A 16,499-nucleotide genomic window follows, 5' to 3' on the forward strand; every position below is an offset into this window, starting at 1 on the left:
ATGATATAAATAGCTACAGAAGAGAGATGGATATGTTTCATTTAGGCTCTGTGTCTTGAAAAACATTTGGGACACAGAGGTCTTGAATGGAACTGTGCCTTCTTTTCAAGAACACTTACCCAGAAAAATCACATTTATAAATGATGCATGCCTTTTATAAATATGTGTGTTTGACAATGCTTTGATCAAGTTTGAGAAATATGAATAGGGATTTTACTTAACTTGTGGCCAGGTTGCTTTCCAGCCCAAAAGTAGTGTGCTGTGGATATGATAAAGCATACCATTCCTTTCTTGTCCTGCTCCCTTGTTGTACTAGAAGAGGGAAGCAAAGGAGAAAGTCATCTACTGTGACGTTCCAGAGAAGATAGGATTCACTCCTCTTCTGAACCCTATCCTGCATTACCAGCACATGTTGCAACAGGATCACAGCAGTGACTGTTTTAGTTCCCTTCTTGTCTATTGTAGCTGGATCATGTTGATCAGTAATTGATTCTGTATCAGAATGAAATTAGATTTTCCTCCTGATTTGAATCTTGAGAACCACATCCCCTTATTAGAAGTCTATGCAAGGATGTGGGACTACGTCCCTCCACACAGTTGTGTTCCTGCATAAGGAGAGTCACAAGTCTTGATCTCTCATTGCTTGTATTTCATGGTGAAAAGCAGTTTGGCAATTTGTGGCTTTATCACATGGATAAAACAAAAGGTTATTTTGCAAGTTTTCAATAGCTTTTGCAAACCTCATCTGCATAACAGTTTCTGATTTACGTCTAACTTGGAAAAAAAATATTAAATCTGTGCTTAGCTGCAAATCACTGGGGGTGATCCTATAGATTTCAAGTCTTTTGAGGGGGATGACCCATTTCTATTGAAGTAATTAACTGTTGGCAGGACTGGGGGTGCACTGCCGTGCATACTGGTTTTCATAATATCTTTTGCTGATTGTATTTGAGTTGGTTTAACCTCTCCAACAAATTACAACGTGACAATATTTATGCAGCTTGCTTATTATTATGTGAACTGTTTATCCTGTCACAGAGAAGAAAAGCTTTAAAAGCTTTAATCAGTAAAATGTCTGTAAAATTCTTTGTGTTTTGTGTGGATTTCTAGGGGTTTTTTTGTTTGTTTCTATATCCCTCCTATCACTTAAGAAATATGTTTTGCATTGAGACTTCTTTCATTGCTCTTTGAACCCCCATTTGAGCAACTTGCATCTCCTTAAGTACTGATAAGAGTAATCATTAGCAGAATGTACTTAAAACAGCAATTTATGGAGTAAAGTAGATTGACATTTTGGGGGTTTGCAAATGCCAAGATCTTGATTTACAGAAATAAAGAATGACAGCTCACCTTCTGGAAATATAATGGGAAAATGTTTATAATTTGCAAACCACGGGGTAAACTTGTTGTACACTAAATGTGAGTCAGCTGGAAGGCCTGTAGGGCAAATTAGACACAGATGGAAAACAGGGTACAGTTTTGTAGCACGGCATCTGTAGAGCTTAATATTTGACTGTGATAACCCTGGCAGCACTACTTCACTCTGTATTGGTTCTGATGGTTTAGGACCTCCTCAGACCAGCAGTGGAAACGAGCAGCACTCCTCAGCCTCTATCTTTGAACATGTGGATAGGATGTCCCGTTCCTCAGATGCCAGCAGACGGGTCCCAAGCAAGATCCAGCTGATTGCCATGCAACCCATGGCAGCACCTCCGATTCAGAACTCAGTGCTCTCTGATCGAGTAGCAGAGACCAACAAAATTAATAAAGAGGTATTTCTAAAAGTGCTTTGAATGTTTTTGGAAGGCTGTATGCCTAGGCAAAAGGGAAGTGAAAAGTATCCAGTTTCTTGTTATTATGAGTCTCTTGTAAGTTCCTGAGGAGTTCAGTCTTGACAGGAATAATTCTGTTTCCATCCAGAGAAATTATCTGACCTGTTTTTTAAGAGATGCCTAAACCAAAGTTTAAACTCTGAGAGAGGAGCAAATTTGATGGTCAGGATACCTTGTGTTAGCATCCTTTTGCTAGTCAGCAGGACGTGACTTAATGAGAGTTGTGCCGATTAAGGTATGATAATTAGAACATGTGGCCCACCTTGCTTTTTATTTTACACTATTCCGTTACTTTTCAGAACTCAGAATGTTGGTTATTCAAAGAAATTATCTCAAAACATTCTGGGGTATGAATTTGCAGCCCAGTTCATTGCTTTCAACTTCTAATGTGTTTACCTGACAGTAAACATACAAAATTTCCTGCTCTCTCTGAGGGTCACATTACTGTAAGCAGAATATGAGCATGCCTGGGGCATGAGGAGAGGTGATGCTCTGTAAAACCACATCATGCACTGCCTGACAGTACCACATACCTGCATCCTGGTTTTATACTGGGTGTAAGATGGCATCTTTTCGTAATTCAGAGTGGAAGATTACTGAAGCCTGTAACTGAACTTTGTTAAGAATCTGTGTTTCTCAGTACCTTACTGAAGAGAGGCAAATACATATATCTAGGCTAGAGAGGCAAGAGGGGCCACAAAACAGAAATCTGGCTATATGGGCAGAAGACATATGATTCTAACTATAGACACAAAGAGCAAGTCTGACTTGTGTCCCATAAATGCCTTTTTTTTTTTTTTTTAATTTTCGTTAGAGAATACACAAAATTCAGTTTTTATTTGGTTCCTAATTTGCTGATGCAGATGTGTTCCAGAACTAGTCCAGCACAGGCAGAGCAGTTGTTGCTACCTGGTGGTCAAGTGTTTACCAGTGAGAAGAATGACTTCACTGGGTGTTGGGCCAGGACTTACAAAATATTATGGTGTTAGAATAGCTTCACCCAGATAATGAGATGCACTTCATGAAATTTGAAAAAAGGTAGGAGAGAGGCATGAAAACTCAGCCTCCAAGAAGATGGGGAGCTGAGTGTCATGTTCATCTGGGGATCTGGGCCCCTTGTGTTGCTGCTGTGTTCCTGCATAGCTTATGGCAGCCTCTCATGCACAGCAGAGGCACTGAGTTATGAGCTCAGTTGGCTCTTTAAGTTCTTGCTTCTTATATGATGAAGGTCATTAAAGGGAAAGGGTGACAGATTTTAACACTGTTGATCAAATATATATCTGTTTGCCTAGCATAGCTAACTACAGACTGATTAGTCTTATTTTTTCGGAGCAGTGTTACTTCTGGCAGACAGCAGGAATTTTTTGTGTACCTCCTGCCTTTTGTTAACAAACTGCCACTTCCCTCTAATTACACCTGCTGTGCTGGCAATCGTGTTGTGTATAATAGTATATCTACCTGGGGAGACAATGGGGAGACTGCAAAATATCCAGGAAGGAAAGTGTGTTCATAAATTGTGTGACTTATTTTAGTCCTTCAGAGATTTGAGGGAGGAGGGAGGCAGGAGCAGGCAGAGAGGTGGGGAGGAGAGGTTTACAGAAGAGCAGCACAATCCAGTTTGCAAAATACACAACTGAAAAAATATTCCTATTTTTTTTTTTTTTCCTTCTCCTTCTTTCTTTAAGATACAAACAGCCCTGAGGCATAAATCCGAGATTGAGCATCACCGCAATAAGATTCGCCTCCGCGCCAAGCGTAAAGGGCACTATGAATTTCCAGTGGTGGATGATGTGGTGGTGGTTGACTCCAAAGAACAGCACAGAATATATCGCAAGGCACAGATGCAGATTGACAAGATCTTGGACCCTGGAGGCAGTGTGCCTACTGTCTTCATAGAGCCCAGGAAGAGGTAGGGATTTCAAAGATGGAACAATTTCCTTTCGGAGTCAGCACCCAAATTACATCAAAACTGTACTTCTTAACTGTCAGAGCTTAAAATTGTTTTGATTATTGGTTGGATTTGAGTTATCTAGGTGAAAAAGATTGGGTTGTTCTAAACACTTTTATTTATTTCAGTACATGCCACTATGTTTTGTTTTCACATTATTTTTTACAAGTTCTCAGCAGTGAATTCTTGATAAATAAGCCCAAATGTATGAAAACGGTCTTAAAACATTTTAGTGTTTGCTCTGCCATTTGTTTGAATAATTCTTGTGTGGTATAGAGGGATCAAAATTGCAATATTAGCACTAAAAAAGAAACCTGCAAGTAATATATATGAAAGTAACATAACCAGCAAGTAATAATATTTTTATAAAGTGGGGGTGGGGGAAATATGCAAAATAAGGAAAACCTTGAACAACCTAAAAAGCATAAAGATTCTGAATGTTAAAGGCAAATTCACAAATCAATGAGATCACCCAGAGGGAATACATTAAAGGTTATGAGGCACATCTGTCAGCCTCACAGATCTGCCTTCCTGGCCATGTATTTGCAGAGAAGGTTTTCCCTGGGTTCTGTTTTGGGCTTATGAATATTGGCACTTTGTTCCTGGAGCACTGGTACCCTGTGAGGGCTTCTGCACTGATAGAAAGTAGCTTTTCTCCAGTGGGGTGGGTTCCTCAGCTGGTTTGCCTGGTGGGGTTAAACCCTCTGTTACCAAGCACAAAGGCTTGGTGGCAGCGTGGTCTGTTCCGTGGCCGCAGATGTGTCACACACTGGGCTGGGGGGCTGGAACACAGGCAACTTTGACAGATAAATATAGGAGGGAGGTGACTGTGGAGAGAATTAAGGGAAGAATGGAATGTTTTGGGGAGTTGCCAAGGAGTGTTATTAGGAGAAGCTTGAAGAAAGAGATTTGAGCTACCAAATGGGGCTAGTGTGGAAAACTGGGAAAGGGAAGAGAAATGGGGCTGAGGCAAGGATGACTTGGAGGAAATGGGCAGAGGAGTTCAACCTTGAGTGGGATGAGAAGAAAAACTTCAAAAATAAATGTGATTATCTTTGTCTCTCTTTCTCTCTGCTTTTTGTTTCCTTCCTGCTAAGTTCTCGTGCAAAACGTTCTCCCAAGCAGCGCCGTCGCCATCAGATAAATGGGAGCCCGATTGATGCCGAAAAGGACAGGTTAATCACAACTGACAGTGATGGGACATACAAAAGGCCTCCAGGAGTCAATAATTCTGCATATATTGTATGTATGTCTCTTGAATGGCAGGAATGTTCTGGTAATGATGATGGTTGTGACATTGGGAGGTTTTTTGCCTTCTGTTTATGACCTATATGGTTAGTTTCAGTCATGTAGTTAGCATGTAAATCAAAGTGAAATGAGGATTTCATTGGCACTCTGTCATTATTAAGCAGTAAAATTCTGCCAAGTATTCCTTGATATTACAGAAGCCAAGAACCAAAGCCTTGTTTTCATTAATGCCGCTATGTTATGCACATGAAAGTGTGCTTCGCATGTTCCACAATATTGTGAACATAGTTTCACTCTAGTCCAATTTGCTGGATGTTATATATTCATGTGTTACAGAAAATTTCATCCTTTGCTCTTACAGAGTGGAAGACTCAGTTCTTTTTGTGAGAAATTTTCTCATCCTTCAAATGTGGGAATTAATTATTAATGAAAGAGAAACACGTCTTTGTACTACTGCAACTTGATACGATTCTAGTGCGATGTCTTGAAAATTAATTTTGTTTCACATCTGAAAAAGGAAAGATGCTGAAGAATACTTCTGTTCAATCATATCCGTGTCACAAACAGTATTTAGGCATCTTTAACCACTTCTAAGCAGATTTCATGAAGCCAAATGCTAATATTGGAAGCCCCCGGACAGTTCTCATCTTTAAAGATGGTTTAATAATTTTAAGAGTTTCACTGTTAGCTGCATATGCGGTCAGGTGACTCTGATGTCAATTTCTGCAGTTTCCCTTTGCCTTCAAACATGAGTGTGATGATTTTAATGTCATGCTGCAGTAGAATGAATTATCATCTGAAGCTGTTTAATTAAGACATGGCACACAGCAGGCTCAGCCCCTTTGGCATCTGCAGTGAGACTGCTCAGAATGCTAAGTTCCTAATAAAGAAGAGGCTTGTGCCTCTTGACGACTGATTTTGCAGTCTGCATGCAGTGGTAAGAATGAGCTCTGATAATAAGTCTGCTGCTGTAAAGCTCGTTTAATTTCCTCTCACTGATGAACAATAAGCCCATGTGGTAAGATCCCAGGTAGTAATTATGATGCATGCCTAAGGTATTGCTGCAATGAAGCACTTACATGAATCCCATTCAGGTGATGCACCCAAGTTCAAGTTCCTTGCAGGTAACCACTTAGTTCCTTAACAGCTTCCTTTGTGTGTTTTTCTAGGAGGTGATAATTGTTTAGTGTTAGTGCTGATGTGGCCAGTTATAAGCTAAAGACAGAATTAATTTCTTAGAGCTGCAAAAGCTGCAAAGAAGTCAAAGATGTAGACAGAGCTGATTGTCTTTTTCTGGGTGGAGAAATGCTCTCTGCATGACTTCACTACGTGCTTGCAAACCACAATGTTTCTGTTATAGCTGAGTAACTCCTGCACAAAGCTCTGCTGCCTTACCTGAGATCAGAGTCCTTCAGATCACACTGAATGAAGTATTTGAACTGCTGGTGTTCTGTATGTGCATGCAGAAGTGGGGAGGATAAGGGCAGGTGCTGTGGTTCTGGCAAAGACAGTGTTGTTCAGACTGAGGGCCCACAGGGGCTGGGAAGCTGGTTAGATCTTCTCTGTGGCTGTCCTTCACCTTCTTTCTGTTTCCTCCAGTCCGATCCAGACTTGCCTCCCGAACCCCAGACATCATCCTCAGCCGATCTGGGCAAGTTCCCCGGCTTGCCCTCGCACCCGGTGTCGCAGTACGTGCCCCCGCAGCCGTCCATCGAGGAGGCCCGGCAGACCATGCACTCGCTGCTGGACGACGCCTTCGCGCTGGTGGCTCCCAGCAGCCAGGCAGCCAATTCCACGGCCGTCGCTCCGCCCGGCGTCTCCGCGGGACAGCCGGTAAACAGCTGCTGGGCAGGGAGGGCAGCCCCGTGCACCCAGCGGGGAGCGCCTCGTGGGCCAGCTCGGGCACTAAGCAGCACATTGGTGATGCGGTTTAAAAGGCGTCGCTGGGCAGGGAGATAGCGCCGCTTGACCCGTGGCCACTGTTGTTGTGCCTTTGCTGTCAGGACTCACCACAAATGTGGAACATTCCTGGAACAAGGGGAATTCAGGAATGACCATCACAAGATGGTGAACTTGCTTTCTAAGCAGTTTGGTTTCTTTTCCCTTTTCCCATCTCAACCACAAGAGAAGATAAGGGTTCTCCTTTAGGATAACTTCAGCTGGGATCTTTCACAGGTCAATCTTGCTGTGTCCAAGAGTAAAACTTTATTATTTTTTCGTATGTGTGGTAGTTTCTATTTTGACAATGATAAAAAGAATGTATTTGGCATAGGTTGTATTTTTCAGCAGGATATCCAAAAGCTTTCAGGAAGTGAGGGATAGGGAAACAGTATTCCTGTGAATGATTTTTTTGCTTTTGATGGAGCACTGAGTCACATGGATAATCTTTTAGGTCATCACAAATTCTGTTGAGTCTGAGCCCTGTGGTCTCCCTGCTGCAGTCTGATGCCGCTTGAGGTCAAAAGATTTCCAAATGCAAAACTTGGTTTTTAGCTAAGTAGACATTGGAGCAGCTCTTGATCTTCTGCAAGTGAGAAAAAGTATTTCTGAAAGGTTTTTAGGTTAAGACTCTGATCACACAGAAGAGACTCTAGCCCACAGTGATTCCCAGGTCTTCTTGTGCTCCTTTGTTTGTAAAACTTAAGGTCTTATGGCTGCCATCAAGACCTAAATACAGACTTAGTGATCTCTGCCATTCATCACTTAAAAGGCTGGCCATGGACTTTCCAGGGTACGCATTTCAATTTTAATTTGGTGATTTTTTTCATTCTTCTGACAGAGATACATGGAATTTGGAATGACTCCGCCACCAGCACCAGGTCTCCTACCAAGGTAGCTTTTTACTGATAAAATTATCATTTATTATTTTCCTTGCAATTACTCCAGATTTCTTACTGGCCCTGGTATATTATTATGCAAAGTACTGTATAAATGAGAAGTAACAGGAGTCCAGATCCAGTCTGTGTTATTTATTTATGTAGCATAAATGACATATGCATGGTGTGTAGAATGCAAGCTTCTGTTTAAAAGAAATGTGTTTCTAGCCCCTCAGCTATAGAGATATCCTTCCAAATATTCAGTAAACCACTGAGTCTGAGCTTTTGGGGAGCCTGAAACAGTTACTCAGATGCATGTAATATTCCCCATACTCTTGCTTTCATCTTGTTTCTGTATCCTCAGGGCACCACTCACTCACAACAGCTTTCATATGACTAACAGATTCATTCTATTTTTAACCGAGTTCAGAACAAATGACAGAGCACAGTGACCCTCACAGAGAAAGTCTGCCTTGCAGCCCTATTATTATAAAATCAGGGGAAGAACAAATTTTCCATCTTGTCCTGCCCTTGCTGTAGGAGAATTGTGTGAAGGGGAGAAAACGGTTGTCCAGGTGACTGTTAATTTCACATTTGGTTTGTGTGCTTTAACCACATGTGAAGCTGAACTCTTGAGTCATGGTACTCACTGTGGTCCAACTTGTCTCACCCTCTCCCAGCTGCTGCAGCCAGGCTGGTAAAATGGTGGCCTTGTGCTGCTCTCTCATTACCTTCTTAGAGTTCACCATATGAGATGAAATCCCACTGCTGTTCGTGTCATTCATCAGACTTCACCTCAAGTCTTCACTGTCCTGGAAACCTGATGGTAAAATAGCTGTGAAGAGCTTTCCTTTTTATTGTTCTGCAACCTGATTTTGAAAAGACCAAGTAGAAAAAGAGGAGTTTCTGAGCACCCTGCTTAGTTCTTGGCTGGAGGTGACAGTTTCAGTGTGAGTGCAGTGTACGTGAAATGGCACACAGTATGACATGTGGTGTACTTTTTGTAATTTAGGTTACCTTGAAGATTATGAGCTTTGAAACTGCCAGTGTAAAGCACAACCAGTTGTTTGTTTTTTGAGATTTTGTCTTTGTTGGCCTGTTACATATTCAGAGAAAATGGAAGTGCTGCAGTCCATGTTAATACACCTGAGCAAGATAGCGTCTACACAACGTATTTTTTGTTCAAAAGCTTATCATTCTTTGGCATAGGCAGGCTGAATTTATGTAAATTGCAAATTAATGGCAATGTGATCAACAGTTCAAATGCTGGCTTTGCCAGTGCTGACAGATTAAGTTAACAATCTGCAAAGTCATTGATCTTAACAGAAAGAATTCCTCTAAGTTTTCATTAAAACAGAAAGTTTCCTAAAGCTTGGTTGATAGAAAACAAGGAAAGAGTTGTCATGGCTGTGCAGTGGGAGTTATTCTCAAAATCTGAAGATAGTCATAAACAAATTGATAGCAGTGCACCAGTTAGAGGAAGGAAAAAGAACCTGAGGTCAGTGTGATTAGGTGACATGTATCAATGTCATGGTCCATTGGCTTAAGTACCCAATGTGTGGAATAATATTTGGGTGAGCATACTGTTCTCTTCTCTGTAATAACACAATCAGCATCTTTAATGGGGTGGAACCAACCTGCGGAAAAAAATTAAATGCAAAAGACCTAGGTCACATAACAGCTAGGCAGACACAAAGGCACAATGAACAGCTTTTGCCAGAAAATGGGCGTCATGCAACAGAGATAAAGACACTTAGCTATAGGGGATTTGTGGTGTAAAACTGGGTTTTGAAGCAGTATGTCCCAACTTAAATGACTGGAGATAATTTTGGGGTTTTTTTTTGGATGTGCAAAAATTGAAAGCTGAGTTTCAGTCTGGAAATAGGAAGGAGCACTAGAAAGCCTGTGTGATAGAGATGCAGAGCTGTATCCTGGTTTTATACTCTTATGTTGATCTTTGAGTTTAAGGAGAAGCTATATCTATCTATTTTAAAGAAGATTGAGAAGCTGAAGGCTTATTAGATGTGAACCTTTCAAGTGCAAACACATCAGCAGTAAAGAATTTACTTCCTGTCCTCTGAAAAATTGGCACAAAAAGAGTACATTTGCAGTAATGTTGAGAAAATATTTTCTTTAGACAACATCAAAAAACTGTAGTAATTCATCAGCTTCAAAATTCCAGCTCAACACTCCAGGCATAAAGGGCCAGATGATCACATCCTTTACTGATTACACTGATTAACATAACAGAAGTGATATTGTTAAACATTGCCTACCCATTGAAGCATTTATTTTAACTAGCTTGTGTGGTTGGAAATGGTTTCCTCTGGATCTGCTGAGTGGACAGGTGGGGATTGTATGTGAGGGAACTGGGGAAATTCTAGCACTTCCACAATGGGATTGTTACAGCTTAAAGCCCTTAAAACTCCTCCATTTAGTAACACTGTATGCCAAATAGCTGGCACTTTTATTTACAATTACTTGTTTGTGCTTTATTAGGCAATTTATTATGTCAACTTTCTTTGCTATCTGGCTGTCGTATGAAGGTGGGTAGTTTTCCAGAGAAAGCACAAATCAATATTAGTCTGAATTAGATGCAGTCACGGGATTTTGTGGTAAAACAAAAGGTGTAAAATTGAGATCTTGAGGAATAGGATCCATTGCAGTCCATAGCCTAGGAGTTGTGTCAAAAGGCATGTAACACTCATCCCTAGCCCTCACTTTGTGTAGTTCCATGTGCCTGAGTTTGGATGCTTGTCTCACTTTGCTTCACTTACACAGTTAGGAGAGTTAGATGGGTTACAGTTTCTGTTGTTAACTTTTTTTGGCAAACGCATAACAGTGACTACCAGCACCAGCCTGATTGATAGGAAACATTTATTTCAGTGTACATTGCCTTTCTTCGTATGTGCTAATGACAGCTTTGAGTTGTTTCATGAATCTTAAAGAGCAGTTTTGAAAGCTTCCTGAAAAATTACCAGAATGCTTCATGAAGTAATAATTGTTCATGAAGTACACGTGTAATGCAGTTTGTATGTTTTGGTTTATACCAAAAGTGTGTGCCCAGAAACTCTTTGAGTAGAGTCAGCTTTGTTGCTGAGGTAAGCAGCAACATCACTGCTGAAGTCTTACTTTTCTGTTTATTTTTTTATTGAAGAAAGTTTTTTTTTCCCCCCAAGGGGAAAACAAGATCTCAAGATCTGTGAACTTTTTTCTCTGCATTGAGGAGACTGCAACATGTGAAAAACACTCGTGTAAAATTTTGTTAAAATATATTTTTCACATGTAAATATTCTCCTCAATATTGAAGGTTATAATTACATTAAAAGGCATAAAGAATTGCTGTAAGAGGTACACCTACATTATTGTTTCTGATTAGGGATTTCACTTATTTTAATTTTGAGTCCTTTTCCACAGGCAGAACTTTGGGCCAGGTTTTCTTCAGCCTGCAGAGTTAATGCACGGAGAGCAGCCACCACCTGAGGTTCAATATTCCTCCAGAGGGATATACTCAGAGGAAATGCCATCAGTGGCACGGCCACGACCAGTTGGAAGCACTGCAGGTACACTTCACTTAAGTTGAATATGCAGTAAAATAACTGATCCTTTTCTGTACCTCTTACACCAAGGTCACCATTAAGACATCATTCTCCTTCAGCTGCTACGTGTGATATGCGGTCCTTGTCCTCATTGCCCAAAAGAAAGGGATCACAAAGTGAGGTTAACTTTAGTTTCATAGGACCTTGCAGAAAAAGGAAGTGCTTTGCCCCTTTTTTAGTATCTTTCAAGCACTGGTTATCACAAAGCGTATTTTCACAAAACCCCATTTTTTAAGAATGTAAAATTACGTGTTTTGGAGCAGTGTATGCTAGCTTTCCATTTCGAGCTCCTTCTTTTGTGCTAAATGAACTAATTGATGCATCCCAAATCAGCATGCTAAATAGCAAAAATTTTTGATACTTTTCTACACCTGTGTTTCTCATTTCTCTTTGTAGAATTGTATGCATTAAAGTAGTATCTCCTAGTTTTAGATTGTATTATCTGTTGCTGCTGCCGTCCCACGTGAAATCACCTTCCCTGATTTGGTTGAGATAATTTTGATAGCAGTCACCAATGCTATAACGAGTAAGATACTAACACCACATAGCAGTTAAGCAGCAAACACTTCTAAGAATAAAAGATTGTATTGCTATGCAAATATTACAGTTAATTTTCTTCCACATAAATATTTTCTTCCTTGAAAAAGACTGGAAATATGATCATATGCTTATGTCAGAAGCCTAGTTTTGATAGTTGCTATCATCTCCCTGTAAATGTTAAATGAATGAGAATAGTAGGAATGTAGTAACTTTTGCAGCTTAATGATGGTTATTTTATTCTCTGATTCACACTTGTCTAAATGTTCATATGTATTCTGCTTTAAAGTGTGGAGGTAATTCATATATTTAGTTTCTATTCCTCAGCATAATTTCGTGTAAATATCAAACTTCTCAAATATTGAGGGGTTTTGAGAGGAAAACAGGAAAGTGATCTGACTGTCCATCATGTAAATCACACTGTTGTTTTTGTCTTTTCCTCCCCTTTTGTACATACACACAGTTTTATGTATCTCTGGGTTAAATGTTTTTCATTTCTAATGAATGATAAAATACTATTCTAGTAATTTTAAGAATAAAAATATAAATGACATTTCCCTGCGAGAGGAAATTCATGAAGAAGCAAACCTGGCATGTTGTTACATGTCTCTTGCAATTAATGGTGGCAGCTATCTTTGCATATGTTTGAAAGCAGCAGGAGTGAGGGAAGGGAAGGAAAAGGAGAAAGGAGGAGGTTGACTTTCAGGCTGGAAGGAGATACAGTGTATTCTGACCTTCTCGTTAGTTAACGACAGCATCATTTAATATTTAACCACAAAGCAAAGCTGAGAGAAGCACACTCGTACAGAGCTGCGTATTTTATTCTTCAGAGCCCTAGAACAGGAGGCAGTCTGCAGAGTTAGGGTCTTGCCAGTGTGATGCAAAAAAGGTGTGCCACAGGAGCAAATGGCTTCTCTTTGCTGCTGAGTAATTGACTTGAAGGCATTGCCAGAGCTTTCAGTAAGCACTCTTTGAAAAGGGCTGGCATGGTTTTGGAATGAAGAGTAGTCCATGTCAGAGATGAATGTATCTCAACCTCTTCTTTCAGTGCAGTGCCATGAAATGCATCACACTCACATGAACTGCACAAAATGCACATAACTTTTCTGTCTTCATTCCACACTGACAGCCTTCTTTCTGCTGATTTTAATTAATTGCACAGAAACAGAGCTCAGTTTTCTTCTTGTCTCCTGCTTCCAGCAAAGTTTTATGTTATCATGTGTCTGCCCTGCAAACTTGACTGTGTATAAAGATGAAAAAAAAACCAATATTTGCTTTTAAGGTTCTCAGATACAGCACCTCACTCAGGTGGGAATTGCTAGCAGGATCGGAGGTCAACCAGTGGAGATCCCCTCAGGCAGAGCAGGGCATGGCCAGCCGGGGGGGCCAGGGTGGCCCCAGTACCGTGGAGAGGATGAATGTGCTAGGCGAGATGCAGTGAGTACTGTAACAAATGTTACACATTTGCATAGTTTCCAAAGTAGTGATATGTTTGGGTATTTTTTTCTTGCATTACTGTTTGGAACTTTTTTCCCTTGGAATACTTTTAGTTGCTTCTCTGACATTCTTTGCTTTGCTCTTCGAACCCTTGTTAGCTCTTCTGACTTCTGCTTGCTGTTCTTTCACCTTTGCTTCTCTAAATGCTTTCTCTCATTTTACCCTTGTTTTTTTGTTTCCTCACTTGAGGCCTTCACCCATTAATTGCAGTTCATGCAGTTCTGCTTCTGAGCTTTAGCAGAGGTGGATACTGCTTTCCATTCCTTCTTTGAAATACGCCTCTGTATTTTGAGATCATTGTCATTAGAAAACATTGAATTAAATTGTCCCAGGCTACCATCCTATTTTGTATGCATATAGTTCTTTTATCTTCTGTACCAGTGCTAACAGCAGGAGTCAGGGCAGCAGAAAAAGGTACATACTTGCACATAACGTTAGAGGTGTTTCTAAACAAGGTACTGTCCTGGCCTAAGTCAGCAGCATGTGGTAAATGAATACATACTCACATTTACCAGTGTTGCCCAGGCAGCCATGGTGATTTCTTGTTTTTGGCAGTGGTGCTTCTAGAGGTTGACATTTCTGATTCAACCAGATGTGTAAGGTTGAAGATGGCCTTGCCAGGAGAGAGACACTTGCCTTCTACCAGTCCCTCTTTGGTGTACTTGCATCCTGGTGCAGACTGGCCTGTGACAGGTTTATTGCAGTACTCCTGAGAGTGACAGTTTTATGCTTCTTCTTTGGCTTCTTAGTTTAAACTATCTTTTTGCAGTTTCTTCCTTGAGGAAAGAAGGCAGGATCTCCTCCTTTTGCATACTTAGGACAGTGTCTGTTTGCACTACTTGAAGTTGCTTTGCAGTATTGCATGATCTTGACATAGCTTTGCAGAAAGGAAATGCAACAGGATGGGCTTGAGATTTTGGTGAATTTGAGCTGCCTCCACTCCAAATGAACTCAAGAGCAGCAGCATAAAGTTTTTGAGAACTGGGTGTGCTATTTGATAGTATTCAAAAACTTTAACTGTCAAAGCCAAAAGATCTATTTCCCTAATTTAATGTGCTTTCTGCACTTGAAACTGTGGTATTTGAATGCAAGATCATAATTTCAGTTTACATCGAAAGGAGCACTTGCATGAGAGATCTTGGTGTCTCCTGTTTCATTTTCAGAGACATCTCTGGGTTACCATTTATTGACCTTTCTTTACATTTGTCTCTCTTTTCTGAAAATTGCTTTTCTAGATCTGTGGGCATGTTCCTGTTCAGGTCAATTAAATCCAGGTTGTCTTTCTTTTGGTTCCTCTCAGTTTAAAGATTTCCTCAGCTTGGACAGAGCTTTTTGCTCACTAGTTGCTGCAGTTCATATGTTAACGTTAATGCAATAACGTTACTGCAATGTGATTTTTTTTCAGTTTGTTATTTAAAAAAAGAGCAAAAGGAGGAGATCATGAACTAAAACTTACCTGAGCATGGTGTCATCCAGTTGTAGGAGAGCTCACCTATTGCCTGAACTTTCCTTTTCCTGTGAGCAGATTTTTGGTTTTTTTGCAAAGGATTCTTCCCATTAAAAAAAAAGGCCTTGGTCTTGTGGCTTTCTGTACTTAAATAATTACCTTCACAGTTTCGATTTTTTTCACTAGGACAGAGCTCTAAATTTGTCTTTCCTCCTTTTGGAAATGAGGCTTTGCTTAATGATGGTCATGTTTCTTATGGTGCACTATTCAACTGATCCTTTGCAAGCAGTCTTACTGTTCCCTCATTCTGAGCAAGTTTCTAAAATCAAACTCTGCATTTAGGAAGATTAGAATCTAGAGCATTCTTCTTGCACACAAACTGGAGAGGGATCTACATTTGTCTTCCTGCAATAGCCCTTTGGCTCACAATATCCTCACCCATTTATTCCTGAAGTCCTGATTTTCCTGGAATATGACCCCTCACTTGTACCTCCCAAGCCAAAGCCAGTGTGCCAGGGTACCATCAATTCACCTTAATTCTCCATCCAGAAGGGCCAGGGCAACCAGGAGATTGACAGCATTTCCTTAGCTGGCACAAAATACAATCCTGGGTAAGTGCTCGTTTGAGCAGCAGCACAAGTGAAGCCTGGCTTACAGATGGGTTCAGTGTCTTGCGTATCTCCACCTCCCTCCACCAGCTGGCATCACCTCCTACCTATCTGCAGTCCCCTCTAGCTTTCCACTGGTCTCCCAAGTCTTCTCCAGGTTTCCAGTGTTTCCCCAAAGATACTCCTACCCTTTCACTCGATTTTCCTACTCAGCTGCCCCACTCTAGTGTCTCTAACAAATCTCACCAAACTTAGCTGTCTCTCATGTCCCCGGGATAATCCCTGTGAGATATGTGCTGGCTAAGAGATCCAGCAGAGCACAGCCTAACTTGACCTTTTTACCACTCAGAAACAGATTCAATGATAGCAAATAAGGTTATAACAAATCAGGTTATGTCTAATTAGCTACCTGGTTTTGTGAATTTTGTGTTTCTGCTCATACATACACATATACACATGTATGTTTGTGTATGTATTTATACATCCAGTCCAGTTGAAATTGGCCAGAGTTCAACAGTTATTAAATGGAGATTAACAAATTTACGATGTCATCTCATAAATCTTCATTCCTTAAGAAGGAAGAGTCAATAAAAATACTTTTGTCAATGGTTTTGTACTGCTGTTAATTATCCAGAAGTTTCTACATAAAAATATAAAATGCATATATATTATATGAAACTATATATTTTTGCATATATAATGTTAAATATCTTTGTGTGTTTCTTTTAGTAAAGAAGTTTTAATAAAAACCAGCAAAAATTATTTCAGCCATTTTGCTGTTGTAGGTTAGTAGAGGTTAGGTTTCTAAACCAACGTGGCATTGAAATTTTACAGGCCTGTTTAATTCTGATGCTATATGTGAAATCACAGAAACACACCCTTTTCTTTTTCTGAGATATTTAAGAAAACCTTGATAAACATTATGTAAAAAATAGCCACTGTGGTCATCACATGTTCTTCCTAATTT

At 40.3% G+C, this 16,499-nt stretch overlaps 1 protein-coding gene across 3 annotated transcripts in view; it reads left to right on the plus strand.

Annotated features, from left to right (window-relative positions):
- KIAA1549 (KIAA1549 ortholog) overlaps positions 1-16,499 on the plus strand; it is a 155,007-nt gene that overhangs the window by 134,380 nt on the left and 4,128 nt on the right. For 2 of the 3 annotated variants that reach the window (XM_069003051.1, XM_069003050.1), the window contains exons 13-19: positions 1,567-1,772; positions 3,518-3,741; positions 4,878-5,022; positions 6,628-6,861; positions 7,808-7,860; positions 11,262-11,407; positions 13,263-13,417. In XM_069003051.1, coding sequence (XP_068859152.1) covers positions 1,567-1,772; positions 3,518-3,741; positions 4,878-5,022; positions 6,628-6,861; positions 7,808-7,860; positions 11,262-11,407; positions 13,263-13,417 — 1,163 coding nt within the window. The remainder of the gene's footprint in view (positions 1-1,566; positions 1,773-3,517; positions 3,742-4,877; positions 5,023-6,627; positions 6,862-7,807; positions 7,861-11,261; positions 11,408-13,262; positions 13,418-16,499) is intronic. The other variant, XM_069003052.1, reaches the window with a different exon arrangement.

The sequence above is a fragment of the Aphelocoma coerulescens genome, chromosome 1A (genome assembly GCF_041296385.1).
Source record: "Aphelocoma coerulescens isolate FSJ_1873_10779 chromosome 1A, UR_Acoe_1.0, whole genome shotgun sequence".
Classification (NCBI taxonomy): domain Eukaryota; kingdom Metazoa; phylum Chordata; class Aves; order Passeriformes; family Corvidae; genus Aphelocoma; species Aphelocoma coerulescens.